The following is a 20,414-nucleotide window of genomic DNA, read 5'->3' as shown; positions in this document are numbered from 1 at the left end:
AACTGGAGAGTTCTAGTACTCATTCATTCAATAAATATTTACTGAGTGCCTACTACGTGTCAGGCACTTTCTAGACTCTAGAGTAATTAACAAATAGTTTCTGTTCTCATGGAGTACCTTTCAGTGTTGCTCCTGTCTAGATCAGTGGCTATCAATTCTTGCTTGACAATGCTCTACCTCAAATCCACTGTATCACAATCCCTAGAAGCTGGGATTGAGTTTAGATATCTTTATTTTTTAAACCTTTTCACTAGTAAGCATTCAGTGCTCAGAATCATTTTGTTTTTAAAAGATTGTATTTATTTATTTGACAGGAGAGAGAGACAGTGAGAGAGGGAACACAAGCGGGGGTAGGGGGAGAGGGAGAAGCAGGCTCCCCACTGAGCAGAGAGTGCAATGTGGGGCTCCATCCCAGGACCCTGGAATCATGACCAGAGCCAAAAGCAGATGCTTAACCAACTGAGCCACCCAGGTGCCCCTCAGAATCATTCTTTTACTCTTTTAGATAAGTAGTTCTCCATCCTTTTACAGCACACTCTTTTGTGAAAACTTGTAAAAGCTAGAAACACACACACACACACATATATACACATACAGAAAAATCGTGTACAGTGTTAGGGGTTCACAGATATCCTTGTTCATTAAGTATCTCTGGTCTAGCTGATGGGAGACAACATTAGAGCCTGATACATAATAGGTTTCAATAAATATTTGTAGGATTGAATTTAGATTTTGAAAGAAAGGAGAAGAGACAAGTTACTGACGTAGAAAGGTACTTTCTCTTTTGCATACAGGAGACTACTACAGTACTAGGGCCTGGAGGAGCACTGCTGCTGCCAGAATTAGGAGAAATTCAAAAACATCTTTTACCACATAAGGTCACAGATGCTGGGTTAAGTATACATGAAACAATGAATGTATTGGTAAATCAATTTGGGTACATTATGGATTTAAACGGTTTGAATGGGCTAGTGCCTAACAATTATTTACGGAACTGCACCTAAAGAACGGTATCTAGAATCTATCCCCACTTTCCTAGTCCCATTCCATAACAATCTTCTTCCCTTTAAACCCTTAGCCTTCTAAATGGTCTTCCTGCCTATAAGCTGTAAGGTAATCTGCCTGTCCCAGAATTACATTCCTCAAACATAAATATCATCACTGCTAAACAGAGATGATAGTGAAAGCCCTGGGTTCAAAAATCCATGTTCCATGACTTACTAGTTCTGTGTCTTGGGCAAGTATGTCTCAAGTCCTAGTCTCTTCATTTAAAATATAAGAGTCCAGTAAAGTACATAATAGTTCCTAGCACATACCTAATAATTACTCAACAAATTTTAGCTGTGCCATCATCATTATCGTCATGTCTTCCTCCCTAATCAAAACCTTCTAATGATTCTTCTTGGATAGCTCCACAAAGTTTACAAAATATCTATAGAACAAAGCACAAACTCCTTAGTAAACTATTCAAATCCCACCTGGCTTTAATCTCCCTTTTTCAGCTCTTCCCACATCTCACCAAAGCTGCCCATGGTCTAGAACCAGAAAAAGCCTCCATCAGTCCCTAAACATTCACTATATTTTCATACTATAGAGTCTTTGCCTGTTTGGGTTAACCTTTGTCTTTAACTTCTATCTCCTGAAATTTTAGTCATCATTTCTTCAAAATTCAGCTTACATGTTCTTCTGTCTTTCCATGAAGACTTTACCGATCCCTTGCAATATTAATTACTCAATTCTTTGAGGTTCTAGACAATTTTGTTTATACTTTTAAAAATATCAGGCTGTGAGCATCTGTGTGGCTCAGTTCGTAAAGCATTTGACTCTTGATTTTGCTCAGGTCATGATCTCAGGGTTGTGAGACTGAGCCCTGCACTGGACATGGAGCCTGCTTAAGATTCTCTCTCCCTCTCCTTTTGCCTTCCCCCCTCCCCCCGGCTCACGTGCACGTGCTCTCTCTCTCTCTCTCCAAAAAAATAAATAAATAAATAACTATCAGGCTGTTTATTGGACTTGGTTATATTATTTGTTTAACCAGGTTGCAACTTCTTGAGGAAAAAAGCCCGACCGATTCTATTTTTCTCTATAATTCCCTGGTTATACTACCTAACTTGTTATTTCCCCAGTTATCCTAGATAACTGCCTTTAAACATAGTGCAGGCTCAATAAATGTTTGTAGAATGAGTATTTGTTTTGGAACTTTAAATCTATTTTCCACTTACTGAACTATAAATTTTTAGAAACCCGATTTGGAGATAAAATACAAGGTAAGGCATCCTTAATATAATTACCTTTTACTAATATGAATAAAAGGGAACATTAATGTTGACAATATAAAACAATACAAAATAACATTTAGCTGTTTCTTCCCTTGACACAACAAGCTTAACATTAAAAAGCAAGGGAGCAAGAATCTGGTGAGGAAATACCAGTTAGTCTGACAAAGGGTTTGGAATAGATCAGGTTTGGTGGCAACAAAATTTCTCAGTGATGTGATCTATTAATACCTGAAAGATATTCAGATTTTTCTGGTTAATAGCAACCTAGATCATGTCATATACTTCCCTTCATACCATCAGATCATTTGCCTTATCATCTTGCTCAATATGCCCACCACTTCTGAAGCACATCATCTATCCATCCAGTAAACATTTAATGAACATCTGCTTTGTCTGCTATATGATCCTGATGTCAGTAAAAAAATAACATAAAAAACAACTGGGCGCCTGGGTGGCTCAGTAGGTTAAGCGTCCAACTTTTTTTTTTTCCTTTTTAAGATTTTATTTATTTATTTCTCAGAGAGAGAAAGAAAGAGGGAGAGAGAGAGGACAAGCAGAGGGAGTGGCAGAGGGAGAAGCAGGCTCTCTGCTGAGCAGAGAGCCCCATGAGAGACTGGATCCCAGGGTCCTGGGATCATGACCTAAGCTGAAGGCAGATGCTTAACCAACTGAGCCACCTAGGTGTCCCTAAGCCTCCAACTCTTGATTTCAGCTCAGGTCATGATCTCAGCGTTGTGAGATCAAGCCCTGTGCCACGTGAGGCACTCAGCAGGGAGTCTGCTTGAGATTCTCTCTCCCTCTGCTCCTCCCCTAACCCCATGCTCATTCACTCTTTCTTTCTCTCTCTCGAATAAATATTAAAAAACACACACACACACACACACACACACACACACAAAACATAAACATCAAAAAATAACTTGAGAGAATCAAGTTCTTCAGGTGGGCTGTACAAAGCCAATATATTGGATTTTCAAATCTCTGCCCACAATAAATTATGAATTTTGAATTATGAATTCAAAATTATGAATAAGCCAGGCATTATTCCATAGGCACCTATTTGGTCACTGTCATTGTGGCCACTGTGCTTTTGTTTTAAGTTTATTTATTTAAGCAATCTCTACACCCAATGTGGGGTTTGAAATCACACCCCGAGATTAAGAGTCACATGCTCTACTGACTGAGCCAGCCAGGTACCCCTGTGCTTTTGTTTTTTTATCAAACAACTGGGAAGATGAACCTTAGAACAAAAATACATGGTGCTGGCAAGGACTGAATGTAACAGCAGGTTAAGTATACTACAGAATCTCTGCTATCTGGCCCACATCTCCTCTGTACTATGACACAGAAAAGACATAGATAAAAGGTAATGTGATAAACTATGCGTGTTTTCCTCAGAGAACTTCAACATTTGCACTGAGAAGAACACAAAAAAAGTCATTCAGAAAACAACAGGCTAAGAGGAAGAAAAGGGGAGTATGTCAGAGGGGGAGACAAACCATGAGAGATGATGGACTCTGAAAAACAAACTGAGGGTTCTAGAGGGGAGGAGGGTGGGGGGATGGGTTAGCCTGGTGATGGGTATTGAGGAGGGCACGTTCTGCATGGAGCACTGGGTGTTATGAACAAACAATGAATCATGGAACACTGCATCAAAAACTAATGATGTAATATATGGTGATTAACATAACAATAAAAAATTAAAAAAAAAAAAGAAAACAACAGGCTAAAGGGTGTTCAAATCTAATCTGACTCAACAATTTCTTGAATGTTTAATATATTCTCCCAACTACCAATTCACAGCAGATGAACCCTAAGCCTAACTCTCTAACACTTGCTAATCAAGATGACCAAGAGCTTTGTTTTAATCATCTGTAAAATAGGATAAAAACACTACCTTTGAGATAAACCTAGTACAGTACTTGGTTGAATTCTAAACCTCTGTAAGAATGTATCTGTCCCTCTGGTGTTCCACCAGACCATACATGACCTAGGGTTCTAGAACCATGCATATAGGTATCTTTCAAAATGATACTCATTTAAATTAGGCAACTACAATAATAATGAAAGGAAGAAACTCAATTTACTTCCTAAGGCAGACCATTTCCACCCCTGGATTACTTTAATAGTGTCTTATTTGTCTTCTCTGAATTCTTTTCCACCCTATGATCCATTCTCTCCCTGTGAGCTTTTCACAAATCAGACCTGATCATATTATCCCTTTGCTTGAGATCATTCACCGGCTTCTCATTGTTCTTAATAAAAATCCAAAGCACCAAATCAGGGATGGTGGTATAGTCCATGTTTACCTCTCCAATTCACTTTGTATCATGTTTTCTTACGTTCTCCATGGCAGGAGGACCTTCTTTCAACTCCTCAAACCTGCCAGATTACCTTCCTGCCACAGGTCCTTTAAACATACACATAATTCACTTTACTTGGAACATTCCTCTTTTCCTCCAAACTATGCAAATTTGACTCATTCTTTGGACTTCTTTCTCAGGGAATGCTTTTTTGGGGGACCTCTGATGAGGTCAGGTATCCCTAAAACACACTCTAACACATCAAGTACCTTTCCTTTGTAATACCACAGGAGGAGACTACTTGAGTAATGTCTTCCTCACTATAATATAAACTCCAGAAAGGTAGGGACTACATCTGGTTTTGCTCATTATTAGATTCACAGCAGCTGTTATGTACTTCTTAAGCAAATGCTTAGCTAATGTATGTTGAATGAATAAAATGAATGAATGAATAAAAAACTGATCTTTCATTTCTGCCAGTCCTCCCACTCTTAGCATCTTAGGTTAGTCTTAGCCTTAAGTTTCTCTGTATTATTATGCAATTGATCCTTGGACAACATGGGTTTGAACTATACAGGTTCACTTACATGTGGATCTTTTTCGATAAATATAGTACACTACTGTAAATGTATCTTCTCTTCCTTATGATTTTAATAACATTTTCTTTACTCTAGCTTTATTATAAGAATACAGTATATAATGCATATATAAAATATGAGTTAATGAACTGTTAATGTTATTGGCAAGGCTTCCAGGCAACAGCAGGCTATTAGTAGCTAAGTTTTTGAAGAGTCAAAAGTTATACTCAGATTTTCAACTGCATGGGAGGTCAGTGTCCCTAACTCCCGCATTGTTCAAGGGTCAACTGTCCAATAGTTAAGGATCTCTGGAAATCTCTATTCAAAGAAACTCTGTGGCACATAGAATTATTCTTTTGTAATGAGAATAATTACCACCTAATTACTCCTTTATAAAATATGGGGATTTCCTACGAATCTACTTGTTTAATTTTGTTGTAAATGAAAGAACATGTTGAATAGAAGGAATATATCCAGGACTTATTTTGGAGGTATGTGTTCTAATTTGTGGGCCAGCACTTCCAAGAGGGTGACTTTAGGGGAACTATTTAACTTTTCTCAGCCTCAATTTTCTCATCTGGAAAACAGAGCTCTATTTCTTGGACACGGATTAAATGACATGATACATATATGGTGTTCCTGCAATAGTATACACTTATTTAAAACCTTATCCTTTCCTGTCTCCCAATAGAAACAAATTAAATAAATCTACAGTTTCCATTATTATAACATCTCCCAGCATATCTGCCGCAACTGCTTACTTTGTTAACACATAAGCCACAAAAGACCCAAATGATTCATCAGCTAACTTAGTACTACTGATCACCAGGAAGATTTGACACATATATACGATGGCCATAAAGTCCTAGAACTTTGGATTTTTTTCTGTCCTATTAAAATTAAAGAAATGAAAAAGTATCAATCAAAAGTTCTATCCATTTCTGATATAAAAATCTAACTTTACTCAGAAGAACATCCTTTATTACCAATTCTTTAGAGGGTCAGAAAGTGATAGTAAAGACAGCCAACTCAAACTCTCATATACCCCAGACATATAACCTGCCACTTGGAAAAGCCCACATACAGCTTCCATCACTACTTTGCTCAGGCACCTCAAAGTTCCTTAGTGATGGTGTCTCTCTGGGAGGAACAGGGAGGGAAATGGATTATTTTCTAAGGCACTACAGATTGGTAGCTTATTTTACTTTAAATTTAAAGTAAAGACCTTAAACCCCTCAACCTGGATGTTAAGTCCTGTATAATCTGAATCTCCTGGGCTAGCAAAACCTTCTCTCTTCCTGCTCTCAATTCCCATTCTAACCAAGGCTATGATATTTTACCGTTGTTTTTGGTTTTGTTTTGTTTTTGGTTCCTAAACACCATTCTCAAATTTGGGCTTTTGCTCATGCTGTTCCATGCCAAAAACATTCTTTCTCTTCTTTACCAATTCAAACCCTTCCCATCTTCTAAAGCTTTAAATTCTACTCCATCAAGAAATCCTTCCTATTTTTCCAGTCTACAAGGATCTACTTCCTAAATTTATTAGTATCTATACAATCAAATACATACTGACTTGTAACATTATCCAATTGTTCCTGTTAAACATTTTTATCTTCCCAACAAGACTAGACCCCTCAAAAGATCAGAGGTTATGTCTCCACATTTCTACTGGTTGGCTTCACAAATATCTCTAACTTATTTTGTTCAAAACAGGTTGTCCTCCTTCAGATTTGTCCCCCTATCAAAGGATTCTTCATTTATTAAATGGTGCCACCAAAATGAAATCCAAATCTTGATCCCCATGCTCTCCCATTCAATCAATTTCCATTTCTCCTTGGTTCTATCTCCAAAACATCTCTTGAATATCAACCTCTTTCCTACTCCACTACTACCACTTTAGTCTAAGTTACTTTCATCCTAAGACTGATTTTACTCTTTCCTCCTTCCTCTCATTACATTTCACATATAGCAACCAAGAGATCTAACATCTACATCAGATCAAGTCAGTCCTCTTCTGAAAATCCTTCAAGGACTCCCCACACTCTTAGAATGAAAACTGAACTCCTTATAATGGCCTCCCATTAATATGCAACTCCAGCCACACTGGCCTCCTTTCAATCATTTCAATGTCAAGTTCTGCTGTCTTAGGGACTTTGCACATGCTGTTTTCTCTTTCTGTAATGCCCTTCAAATTACTATTTCCTTCTCAACCTTCAGATCTCAGCTTCAATGTTGTTTGTTCAAAAAGGACTTTCCCAACACCATTTTTAGAGAAGATTTTCATATGTCTTTTATATTCTTCTGTGCTTGGTAAATAACTGGTGCATAACATTCTTTCCAATTTGATTTTTTCATTGAGACTGCTTCTTAACTTTTTGCTGTTTTGCAGTACCTCTTTTGGTGATTCAACTGCAAACCTCACACCTGGGCTTAGGTCAAGTCCCTCCTATTAGGTCTCTCTCCTAACACACCCTATTTATAGTGCCCTTATCACAATTTGTAATTATTAATTTGTGATTATTTGTTTAATGCTTTCTCTATAGACCATAAGCACAAAAAGGGCTATATCAGGACCTTAGTCCATAAAGGAATTATCATATATTTGCAATGACCTCCTCCTCCACCCCATCCCCCAAAGCTTATCCTCTCAGTTCAGTACTATGTAGCACTGTCTTCAAGATATTATACTGTATCGAAATATAAGGCAATCTCCTATTTTCCAGAAGAAAATTTCATAAACAAATGTGTTCAGCTAACTTAAGTATGTAACTTTTTTGAATAAAGACCAAATCATCAAATGTCTATTGATTTATTTAGTAACACATATATACTGTAAAAATCACAAAATATATTTAGAAATTTTTTTCTATTTTCATTGGACAACTTTACTAAAACTGTTCACATCTATCTTTGATATCAACAAAGCCATTTTTTTTTGTCATCTAACACAATTTTCCTGAATACAACACCTTCAATTCTAAGTTATTTGGAATACAGTACCCTTTGAATCCATATTAGAATGCTGTAACCATATAGGTGCCTGGGTGGCATAGTGGGTTAGGCGTTTGAAGTTTGGTTTCAGGTCAGGTTGTGATCTAAGGGTCATGGGATCAAGCCCTGTGTTGGCCCCATGTCAGGCTCCAAGCTCTGCATGGAGTATACTTGGGATTCTCTCTCCCTCTGCCCTCTCAAATAAATAAATCTTAAAAAAAAAAAAAATGCTATCCCTGTACATCTTATTCCAAGCCAAAAGTATTCCTTCACTATCTAAATGATCTGTAAAACAGTACTATGTGTATAGTATCCACTTACTATACTGCTTATTAAGGCGATTTTTACAAGCCTTGTTTATAACTTCATCCAACACTTCTGTGAAGTTCTATCCCCAGGAATAATTGATAAATCCATTAAAATGTCTTCACTTTTTAAAAAATCATTTTCATCACTACATCAAAAATGAATGATGTGGGGCGCCTGGGTGGCTCAGTCGTTAAGAGGCTGCCTTCGGCTCAGGTCATGATCCCAGGCTTCTGGGATCAAGCCCCACATCGGGCTCCCTGCTCCGCGGGAAGCCTGCTTCTCCCTCTCTCACTCCCCCTGCTTGTGTTCCTGCTCTCTCTCTCTTGTCAAATAAATAAATAAAATCTTTAAAAAAAAAAACTAATGATGTACTGTATGGTGACTCGCATAAAATAAATAAAATCAATTTCATCAGGTGAATTTTATAAATATCCAAATTAACACTGATTGAAGTCATTTAGGCTAGTGTGTCTTCCCCAGTTATATTAAAAATGGACAGAATTTCTGCCTCATAATAGGAGAGATGTTTGTAAAGACTCATATATGAAGTAATGCTTTTCTATGAGAGACAATTTGGAGGAGGAGTTAAGGTTTAGGCTTAGGTGGTTTATCAGACTGGCTATTCCATGGAAAATCCTTTAGTGCATTACTGCTAAGAGTAAGGAAAAAAGAGTAAACCTGATGGGTATCATCTAGGAGTAGGCTACACATTTCTTTTCTTCTCCATGTTTTTATACAAATTGAAATTGTTATTAAATAGTGGTTAAAGGCTAACAATGAAACTAGTTTATCATTTGAGAAGACTTCTGGGGCCAAAGAAAGCAAATGTATCATTAGTTAAGACAAAATTACAAGAATATGAAACAAATTAAACAACTTGAGTGATCTGCTTATCCATTTAAGAAGGTACAGATAACTTTTAATTTCACATCAGGCCTCAAAAAAATAATCTTAAAAGGGACTCTTTACCAGGAAGAGGAATTTGTATGGCAAGAAATAAAAGCTTTGGAAGCATTGATACAACTTACAGACAGGTAAATTTCCTAAGACAGAATCCTACCTTACATTAGTTCAAATATTAATAGCTGTTATATGTAAAGAGCTGTATGTAAAGAAGAAGCCAACTGGGAGAAATTTCTATCTCATCCTGCGAAGAAAAATTAAGGAAATATGGACGTGGCGATGCATTAAAATATTTATCATTTGACATCACAGGCCTATTAAGGTTAATGTGAAGTAATTTCTAAAATCGATTTGCTTTGTAACTTCAAAATAAAGCAAGCCCATAACTCAATGACAGCAGTTGGTAGAGGTCAACTCTTCTATTCAAGGCAAAGACCCTACGGTGAGTCTCCCAGACCTGGTCCATCAGCAAGGGACAAAAGATTCAGTTTCTTGAGATGGCAGGGGGAAAATGACTTGGCACTGCATCACACTTCAAATCCAATAGGGTTTCTCCCATGCCAACAGAGCACTGTGCGTCAAAGCATACCCTGGTGTCGTAAGGACAGTGAAATGGATGTAAAAACCCTGTCTTTCATTTCCTGAACGCCTTATCAACATGCACAATAAAACACTCCTGATCCCCATCACAGGTCACGGGGAAAACCCCCAGATTTGCCGTTGTTACCCCCTCCCCTCGTAGAGGTGTTTGCCCCTCAGCACTGGGCCTTGGAGTTTTCTCTTCCCAGATCATTGTCGGGGGGGGGGGAGGGGTGGGTGGAATTCACTGAGTGAGGAAAGCAACGTGGGCTAGGAAGTCTGTTACCAAAACAGAAATCGGGATTAAAAATACCGATCCTATCGTCCCTCCACCTTCTCCTCCCAGAGCACAAAAACAAAACCAAACACCCCCCGCCAACTTGCCCCACCATTACGAAGGTAGCCCAAGCTCTGATCAGAGGTGCCTCCCAATCATCCTCCGGGCGAGAGAGCACCTGGGGCGAGTTTTCGGTCCCCCCTCCCCCCCCCCCGCCCCTCGTCTCTCACCCCAGCCGGGGCCAGGCCCCTGGACTGACAGGAGGGGCCGGCCGGACGCTGGCATTATCGCCGAACCGCGCTCACACGGGTGGAAGCAACGCAGGACCTGAGATAACACGAATCGGGCTGCGGGCAAGGCCTCCCAGCCGACGAGACGACAGGCAGGACCCGGCAGCAGGGGAGGCGGGAGAAGCAGCCGGGCCTAGGCCGCACCAGGCCGCGGAGTGGCCGTACGCGGCTTCCCGGCCGAGGCTGCGAGCCAAGCCTCAGCGCTGCGGGGTTATCATTACCTGGACGGGTTCCTGCAGCACCGTCATCCTTGAGGCTCAGGCCCACTTTCTGCAGTGCCTCAGGCCCCCCCCGTAGCGGCTCCGGCCCGGCCAGCCCCGGCTCATTTAAACTCACCAGCGACCGTTACCGGGAGATGGGGGAGGCCGAGCGATTACCGAGTACCTCCGAGCGGTACACGGAAATACCCGAAGTGGAGAGATCCGCGCGGGAGCCAGACGGAAAAGCCCGAAGGAGGCCGGAAACTCCCGAGGCCGATCGGCGAAGGAGGAGACCGTTGCCGAAAATTGTCGAGGATTCCCGGAGACTACCGAATCCGATCCAGAACGTAGTTTTCTCCCTTCGGCCACGCCTTCACTCCCGCACGCCACGCCCAATCGGCCACCCTAGGCTGGGCCACGCCCAATCGGCGACGGGCCGGCTGGGCGTGGCTTGCCGAAGCGGGCGGGGAGCGTTACGTGGCCGGACTACAGTCTCCGCTCGCCACTCAACCTCTGCGGATCAGCTGATGAGCGGTAGATTAAGCAGAGGGTAAAACACGAGAGTTTGGGGCTGACTTTAATCAAGAAGTATTTGTCTGTTGAGTTTAGTTCATTCATCATTCCGGAAGTACCTATAATGGCTCAAAGGGAAATAGGAAATTTTGGAAGGACTGCCACCCTTCAAAGATTTAGTATGGACCAGAGCCGTCCACACTGAAGAGTTTACGACCTCTTTAAAGGAAAAACAATGTAACAGTGCTATGTTATGTGGTGCCTACTATAAGTGACGTCAAAATTAAGAGGAGAGGGAAATAAATTGGGATTAAGATGAGGAAAGTTTCATGGAAGGAAAAAGGCAGACTTAAACTGGACTCTGAATGATGGGTAGAATTAGAAGAGAAGACGGGCAGGTGAAGGGAAGCAGAAATGAGATCAGTCTGGTAAGAGTTAAGGCATTAACTGGAAATAATTACTTAGGTGACCAGATCATGGAAAATCTCAGAAGGCTGGCAGAAATTGTTATTCCTGATAGGAAAGGCACTGTGGTGTGTTGGGAAATGCGGAGGCTTGATTTTGAATTTTACCTCTGGCACTAACTAGTTTTAGGTCCTTAGGCAAATCACATCTCTGAACTTCTATTTCCTTAGTCTGAAAAAGATGACTAAAGGAATTAAATGAATTGATGTTTCTAATAGGTTCTCTCAAATTTCCTTCCTATTCCCTCTCCCCCCAAAATGTGTGAACCAGTGAACTATTAAAATTTTGTTTTTTGGTAGATGATGAAAACAGTTTTTGAAAGTTAATTGTCTAATCTAAGGCCTAGGTCTGTAAGTCAAACCCCATCCCTTCTCATTGATTAAAGCGAGACCCAGGGCCCGCCTGGATTCAAGGGGAGGAGAAATAGACTCCACCTCTAGATGGGAGGAGTAGCAAAGTGACACTGCAAAAGCTTGTGCCCTGGAGGGATTGATTGCTGGACCGTCTTTGGAAACAATCTACCAGATATGAGATGAGAATCTAGTAGTGGTAATGGAAAGAAAGAGGTGGGTAAGAGATAATCACCCTTAAAATTTGATGCTTTGAACTGAACGCAACACTCCATGTTTATTCTAATTAATGCAAAGAATGATGAGACTTGCTTTTATTATCTGGATGACTTCTATTAGACTAAAGTTGTATTTACATTTTAAACTGTCACATGACATTGTTCATGCTAAGCCTGTGGTCATTTTACACACACAGCTCTTTTTTTTTTTTTTACACACACTCTTTTTCACTCAACATGCTGCCAACCCAAGTCTTGTACTTGTGCAATAGATTCTTGTAAACTTGAATGTAGGAACTTACAACACAGCATATAATGATGATATTTTTTGTGTGTGAAAATGTGTATCTAGAGTCAGCATTTAAAGAGACCATGATGCTTGGCGTTCTGGCTCTGAAGCTTAGAATTTGCTTAACGCACACCCTTCCCCCCCCCCCCCCCCCCGCCCCAAAACGCATCTCTTTTCTAACTGTTCTTCACTGGGCTAATACATCTGTTGTGATTTTCTGCTCATCCACATTGTTTGAAGTTAGGCTTTGGTGGGATCTTTTAAAGCATTTTTGCTTCCTTCTGTGTTCCTGATTGACCTACTTAAACTTGCCATCCAGCAACCACTGGAGCATCCTGCTGTCATCCATTATCCAAATATGTTTAGCTGGTGAGCAGATCTGGGTTGCAATAAGCATTATTCCAAACATGGTAAATTATCTCTTCTCTTTAGCCTGCCTCTTGGTTTGTTTCGTGTTCAATCCGATTCGAAGGTTGGCTTTTAGCGAACTATTCAAGAAGCTAGACTTGGTATCATTGCCAAGATGCAGGTCCCACTCAAACATAGCCCCCAGCAAGCTTACTCTTCTGAATTCCTTCAGCCCCCCTTATCTGTACCCTTCTTTTGTCCCTGTTGAGGCTGCTGTCTTATCCTTCTTCTATTACCTGAACTTGAGGCTTTTACCCCTGTGTTTCCTCCTCCCTCTTGGCCAAATCATCCCCTTCCTTTGGCGTCTCTGATCACACAGTCTCCTGGTTTTCCTCCTACTGCTCTGTTTTCATCAGTTTCCTTTGCCCCCCACCCCCTAATACTAGAATGCTTCAGGGGCCGTTTTAGGCCTTCTCCTCACCCTATGCTTCCTTCCTTTGCAAACCCATCCATTCTCTTGGCCTCCACTTTCATCTAAAATTGTTCCAGGGGCACCTGGGTGGCTCAGTCAATTAAGCCTCTTGATTTCAGCTCAGGTCATGATCCCAGGGTTGTGAGATTGAGCCCCAAGTCAGGCTCCGAACTGGACTTGAAGCCTGCTTAAGATTCTCTCTCTCCTTCGCCCTCTGCCCCTCCCCGACCTCCCTCTCTCAAGGGGAAAAAAAAAGTAAAATTGTTCCAAAATCTCTACCTCTAGCCAGACTGCTTCCTAGAACTTCAGACCTGAATGCCAGCTGTCAACTGGACATCTCACAGGTGCTTGTTCAGAACGACATCCCCGGTCCTCGTACTTGAAGTATTTCCTACCCCAACTTAAGGTACTGCCACCCTCTCCATTGCCCAAACCTGGAGCGCTCTCTCTTTGACAAAAAGAGACAAAAGCCCTACTAATTTTACCCTGGATGTACCTTCATGTCTCTTCCTGTCTCTAGCCTTACCTATCCTCAGAACCAAGTCTGATCATGTCAAGACTCCCTCCTAAACCTTCCCAGCCAACTCGAGATTTCCCACTGTGCTCAGGACATCGCTCAAACCTGTTCACTTCTCTCTTTTTTTTTTATTTGAGAGAGCGCATGAGTGAGCACACAAGTGGGGAGGGGCAGAGGGAGAAGGAGACAAAGAGTCTTAAGCAGGCTACATGCCCAGTGCAGAGCCCCACCAACACCAGGCTTAATTCCCCCCGACCCTGAGAGCATGACCAGAGCCAAAATCAAGAGTCAGACACTTAACCAACTGAGCCACCCAGGCGCCCCTAAATTCTCTTATAAGGCCCTCCAAGGTCTTGTCTCTGCCTCCCTATTCAGCCTTGTCTCATCTCCCTGTTATCCTCTACATTCCCACGAAGGGGACCAGAATATGTCACTTTGGCATAAGGATTATTTTGACCTGAAAGCAATTAGGAAGCAGCAAACACAGAAAGAGCTCTTTACTTTCTCACTATCTGCCTAAAAGCAGGACATAAATTTCCCTTTGTGAAGGTGCTTCCTCTCCCCTCTCCTGTACCAGGAGGAGGAAAACAACCATTATCACTTAGAGACAAAGAGTTGGCACTGATTTGGGTCTGTACAAACAAACCTTACTGAAATAACCCTTATCTTCCATTAGTTTTCCCATATATTTACCTTTCCACAACTTACCACCCCAGAGGCCCAAACCTTTTCCGCTCTATTTTGTCACTTCTCCACAAATTTATCGCTGTTTGCTAAGATGGTATATATGCCCCAAGTCCTAACCACCTCTTGTTCTTTAAATTTTGTTAATCTGTCTTTTGTCAGTTTAATTTGCAGGGCCTATTCTACAAACCTGAGAGAGTAGAGAGAAGGTCACATGAGACATATAGCAAGAAAGTGGTCATCTACAAGCCAGGAAGAAAGCTCTCACCAGAAACCAAAGTTGCTAGCACCTTGATCATGGACTTCTAGCCTCCAGAACTGTGAGAAAACACATTTCTGTTGTTTAATCCACCCAGTCTGCAGTATTTTGTTCTAGCATCCTGAGCGGACCAGTATAATCAGGATGATTTATGTCTTATCTCCCTAAGGGAAGCCTGTCTTATATTTCTCCATATTGTTCTTTGAAAAGCATTACGTATTTAGTATATGCTTAAAAAATATTGATTGATTAAAGTGGAAGCCTTTACACTTATTACTTCTTCTTCCTGAAATACTTTGCCCTTACTCTTTAGCTAAATTCAACTCATCCTTTTTTTTTTTAAAGATTTTATTTATTTATTTGAGAGAGAGAGAATGAGAGATAGAGAGCACGAGAGGGAAGAGGGTCAGAGGGAGAAGCAGACTCCCCGCTGAGCAGGGAGCCCAATGTGGGACTCGATCCCGGGACTCCAGGATCATGACCTGAGCCGAAGGCAGTCGCTTAACCAACTGAGCCACCCAGGCGCCCTTCAACTCATCCTTTAGGCCTCAGCCTTGATATTATGTCCTCAGAATATTCCCTGTCCACCTAACCAAAATTATTAGCTACACCGTGATTCTCTCTTACAGAATCTTTGTTCTTTTCCCTCATAGTATGTATGGTCATTTTAATTATATTTGTTTAATATAAATTCCATGAAGGCAGGGACTTTGGCTCACCCTGATGTCCCCATTATCTAGTAGAGTGCCCTGCACAAATATAGTTATTGAAATATCATAAATGTATCTGATGATTAAAAGACATGACCACTCAGTGTTATTGCTTATAACTTGATGCTCTTTGACTCTCCCTTTCTGGACCCAGAGAACATGCTGGTTTTGTGCATAAGTCCCTAAGGGATTTCAAGTCAAAGCAGTCTGAAGTGTTGACGCTAATCAGAAATGCATCCTGGTTGAGGTGCACTCTGAGATGGGCTACATGGCCTGTGGCAGGGAGGGGTAGGCAGACTTCAAAAGCACAGGGAAGAAGATAAACTGTAAGCAAATTAGCTTGCCTGGAGTGAAGGCCGTATAAGCTTGGTTGAAATGGTAGTGTAGGGACAGTTGATAAGCTTTGGGTTCCAAACCGATGACTTTAGGTTGATAAAATAGACCTGGGGAGCTGCTGGTGGTGATTGAGCTAGGGAGTGACTTCATGAGAATGGAATTTGAGAAAGATTATGCTAACAGCTGAGGATTATGTGAATTGGAGGGGAGCAAGAGTAGGGGTCAGGAGTGCAGCAGAAGAGGCTGCTAGGGAGTTGAGGCAACTCTTAAATTTCCATTATTCTTGGGTCGTAGGTGGTTGGGATATGGGATTGTTGAGCCCAGTGGGCAAGAAAGAATTCTTGAGACGATTTACGCTGCAAAAGGTGTTTTTATTATAGCACAGGGACGGGACCCATGGGCAGAACAAGCTGCATTGTGATTGTGAGGAGTGACTGATCATATAGGGTTTTCTATCCTTTGGAGGTGAAGGTGATGCTAGGGCTCCAGGAAATTGAGTTTATAGGTTCCTAGAGGTCTGACTATTATTAAGATTGTATTCTTCTTATAAATCATGAAGACAGTTACAAACTATAATGAAGTTTCGTGTTCTACACGACTGCGATATTTATCAGTTGACCATTTGTTTTTCCCCTGCCTTTGTTCTTAGGCAGTTCCTAGTGCCTGAGGAATGTTATATGTATATCCCACCTTATGGGGCCTTCCTGGGAGGAGGGGGGATTTCAGGGTGTCAGCTCGTGTTTTGCCCTCAGCTTGCTCTCTCGTCAACTGAATCTGAAAAAAGACGCAAAATGAAAATAGTTCCAAGTTACTCATTTACAGTGAAAAATATTCTTCTCCAATTCCTTCTCTTTAGGACATTCAGATTCCAACTAGAAGGCTGCTTACTGAGTGCAGACTGACCAAAAGAGTGAATCGAATGATCTGGCTGGCTATTACCTCCTTTTCCTCAGAATGGACATATATGCCTGACTGCTAGATTAAAAATATTTCTATTATCTGGAGAGGACTGAATGGTAGATTCTCTGTTTCTCTGTTTCTCTCTGTTTCTCTCCTTTTTAGATTCTAGGCAAACTTTCATTTTTCTCTGAATAAATTGCATGGCAATGAATTAAACACAGACCTGATTATGTTCCAGTCTTGAGTCTACACTGTAGTTGTCTCGAATAGACCCTGTTGTTGCTATTAGTTTTGTGTGTCAAAATGTATGATTTGGGAGGTAGGTGATGAGCTAGGTTCAAAATATACTGAGTTTGAAGTGCCTCAGGTGAGAAATGTCCAAATGTTAATTGAAAACATGAAGCTTGAACAATTTAGGAAAAAAGTTGGAGCTGGAGATATTTCCAGGGGTGCCTGGGTGGCTCAGTTGGTTAAGTGTCTGCCTTTGGCTCAGGTTATGATCTCAGGGTCCTGGGATTGAGCCCTGTGTCCTGGGATCAAGCAAGCTCCGAGTCAGGCTCCCTGCTCAGCAGGAGGTCTGCTTCACCCTCTGTCCCTCCCCTTTGCTCGCGCTGTCTCTCTCAAATAAATAAATAAAATCTTAAAAAAAAAATAGAGATTTTCCAGGTAGAACTAAATGCATTCTATTTTGGTTAGTAATACCTTATAAAACCTCTGTGAGAGTATTTATCATTACATTAAAACTATTTATTTATCTGCATCCTCCACACCAGACAGGAAGCTTCTTGGGGGCAGGGATGGCCTCTTATTCGTTTTAGTAAAAGCATGTGCATACTACAGGTGTAATAAGTGTTAGTTGAATGGATGAACGGATGAATGAGAGTAATCAGGATAAAGGGGATACAGGACAGCCAGGTGAGTGACAGAACTCTGGTATGGTAAGTACAGCAGAGAAGGCCCAGAGACAAGAGCACTAGGTCGAGCCACAGAGAAGTCACTGGTGGGGTGCTAGGGAGGAAGTCAGAATTTGAGAAGTAAAAGAAGAAGTTGGTGGAAAGGGAAACAAAGAAGAGAATCATTTTTAGCACTAAAAGCATGTCCCCAAATGCTGAGAAAAAGTGCTTGCTAAGGTGTTGAGTCTCTTTTTCCTTCCTGAGAGCCACCCATGCTGTGGGTGACAGGGTCAGCTGTCACTGATGCTTTCTTGTTTTCTTGTCCTCTTGGGGGCCAAGGCTCTCCATGAGGGAATCCCATTGGCTCTACCAGCTCCCACTGTCACCTTAGTGTCCTGGGTTCTAGTCTCAGATCTGCCATGACTCATAGTGTGACCTTGGGCAAGTCACCCCCTTCTGTCTGTGCCTCTAAAGTCCCTTGCAGCTGACAGGATGTCTGGGGGAATGCAGTTTGGATGACTGGTGAGGGTTCTGGCTTGCTCTCCATTGCTTTTCAACTATAAATCACTTTGCCAGACACCAGCTGTCCTGCCCTCTGCTTTAGATTCTCGGGCGGGCTCCAACCCACCTGTTGTTGGGGCCCGCCCAATGTCTTCCTCCCACGGTTCAGCTCACAGATCCATCACTAGGCCACACTGCCTTGATCACAGCACAGGAATGAGCTTCAGCCATTTAGACAGACTGTTGAGTGATTGGGCCAAACGTGGAGCATTCTCCACTTATGCTAAACAGCTGAGGAAATGAAGGTGGATGGGATGATTTAAAGTGCTCAGAGGACCTGTGCTATCAATGGCCCTTAAAATTTTTATTTTAATTTGATTTTAGACCCTTCCATTCCTTCTCTGCCTTTACCTTTGGTGCTCTGGGTTTTCAGGGTCACTAAGACTTCAGGTTTTCATTGCTTTTTTCCTTCTTCTTTGGTCATAAGGAATCTTAGCTATAGGGGATTGGGTTAATCATTCTCCTTGAGTTATATAGCCTTCTTTCATCACTGATCCATACAGAGCTTTTTGTTTAATTAGTTATTTATTCCTTTTTATCTCGTTGCCCCATCCCATCCAAACAATACTCACCATAAGCAACCCTCAAATATTTTTAATGTGTATTTTTTGTTTGTATGTGTAATGCTTCTAGTATGCATGTACTTAATAAAATTTAATAATACATCCTATTCTCCCAGTATAGCCAAAATTTTATTTCAACATGTAAACAATATTAAAATTATTGACATATTACATTCTTTTTTTTTGTAGTAAGTCTTCAAAACCCATTGTGTGTTTTTTCTTACAGCATATCTCAATTTGGATGCTAAATTTTCATCACAAATACTTAATCTGTATTTAGATTTCATAATTTCAAGTTGAAAAAGTAGATTCACATACCTAAGTTTTCCAAGCATACTTGAAAATTTTCCAGTAACTGAATCAAGTACCAAAAAAATCATTTTCCTTTAATAGTTGCATCCAAATGGACAAAATTGCTTCCTCTATTTTAAAAGAATTATATCAGTATCAAAAGTATGTCCAAGTCAAGTAAATTCACTAACTGCTGTGTCAACTCAGTATTATTAACATGAAATTCAAGGAGATATTGCATAAATTGAAAAGCAACTCCAAATTTATTAATATCAACAAACATTTAAACTTTTCTTATCATTTTTGCAGCCAGTTTATATAATGCTGTTGATTAAAATCTGCATATTTTTGTTAGAGAAATGCATATTAATTTGCATTGTGGCAGGCTTCAGTTTTAGCATAAATTCTTTTTTTTTTTTGCATGACAAAGTCTTTACTTTCAAATGATTATCAGCACACCAAGTAAGAACATGTATACAAGTTCTTGAATTCTATCATCTGATAATTTTGGTTAAGAGAAACTAAGAGCAGCCTGAACAATATATACTAGTATTCACTGTTCCACCTGTAGCCGAAAGGACGACTTAAGGCCGGCTGCTGATTCACACAAGTTACAGTAACTATTTACTACTTTTTCATAGAGAAAGCCCCTGACCTTCAAGAAAGCTTTAGGGAAAAAAAAATATTTAATCCCTTTCTTTCTTTAAGCAGAGTTTTTTTTGTTTTGTTTTGTTTTGTTTTGTTTTACTACCTCTAAGAAAGAAAAAGTACTGATACATATGTTGCTTGAGCTAAAAGGCACAGGAAAACAGACAACGTATACACATTAAATTTCTAAGAAACATGAAGTAAAAGGAGAAAATCTTTGGATAAGCTCTACGTTTGTACAAAGAAGCTAGATTTGCTATTCTCCAAGAAGTGAAGGGACCTACTATATAATATACAGAAATAATTTAATGCTTTTTCACAAGGACGTAACTACTCAAGTTTTGCTGAAGCTTCGTATTCCATGAAGGCATCTAACATGTCAATCTGCACGCAGAGCTGCTCCTTCCTCCCCTATCCATTTATGCAGTAGTTTTCATGGATTTCTGGCCGGATGTCACAGACAAAGGCCAGCAGGTTATCCAGGACCTCATCCCTGTTCTGCTGGAAGTAGGCCTGGAGGATGGTCATCTTCTCCTGGGTCTCCTTCTCCACTTCGGTGCTGCAGGTGCCGTGGGATCCCAGAGCTGCAGCTTCCTTGGCCTTGAACTCCTTCTCTCCTTGCGGGCGGTATTGTTCAATTTCAGCCTGAGCTGCTTCTTTGGCCTGCTTCAGCCTCCGGTTCTTTCGC

The 20,414-nt window shown here is 40.9% G+C and overlaps 2 protein-coding genes across 15 annotated transcripts in view; one reads left to right on the top strand and one right to left on the bottom strand.

Moving 5' to 3' along the window:
• Positions 1–10,955, bottom strand: part of CDC27 (cell division cycle 27) — a 73,543-nt gene extending 62,588 nt beyond the window's left edge. For all 7 annotated transcript variants that reach the window (XM_025890037.2, XM_025890044.2, XM_025890038.2 and 4 more), the window contains exon 1: positions 10,731–10,955. In XM_025890037.2, coding sequence (XP_025745822.1) covers positions 10,731–10,757 — 27 coding nt within the window. In that variant the 5' untranslated portion in view covers positions 10,758–10,955. The remainder of the gene's footprint in view (positions 1–10,730) is intronic.
• Positions 10,956–11,079: 124 nt separating this feature from the next.
• Positions 11,080–20,414, top strand: part of MYL4 (myosin light chain 4) — a 28,265-nt gene continuing 18,930 nt past the window's right edge. Inside the window, exons 1-3 of one of the 8 annotated variants that reach the window (XM_073883109.1) lie at positions 11,149–11,243; positions 13,650–13,770; positions 14,728–14,885. Coding sequence is in view for 3 of the 8 variants with exons in the window: in XM_073883104.1 (XP_073739205.1) it covers positions 11,237–11,259 (23 nt within the window). In the remaining 5 variants the exon portion in view is untranslated. The other 7 variants (XM_073883107.1, XM_073883110.1, XM_073883108.1 and 4 more) reach the window with 7 other exon arrangements.

This window comes from Callorhinus ursinus, unplaced genomic scaffold, assembly GCF_003265705.2.
Source record: "Callorhinus ursinus isolate GAN/ISIS: 27379988/994484 unplaced genomic scaffold, GSC_fseal_2.0 scaffold50, whole genome shotgun sequence".
Lineage (NCBI taxonomy): Eukaryota > Metazoa > Chordata > Mammalia > Carnivora > Otariidae > Callorhinus > Callorhinus ursinus.
Note: the sequence above shows the minus strand (reverse complement) of the source record. Positions and strands in the feature narration are given on the sequence as shown.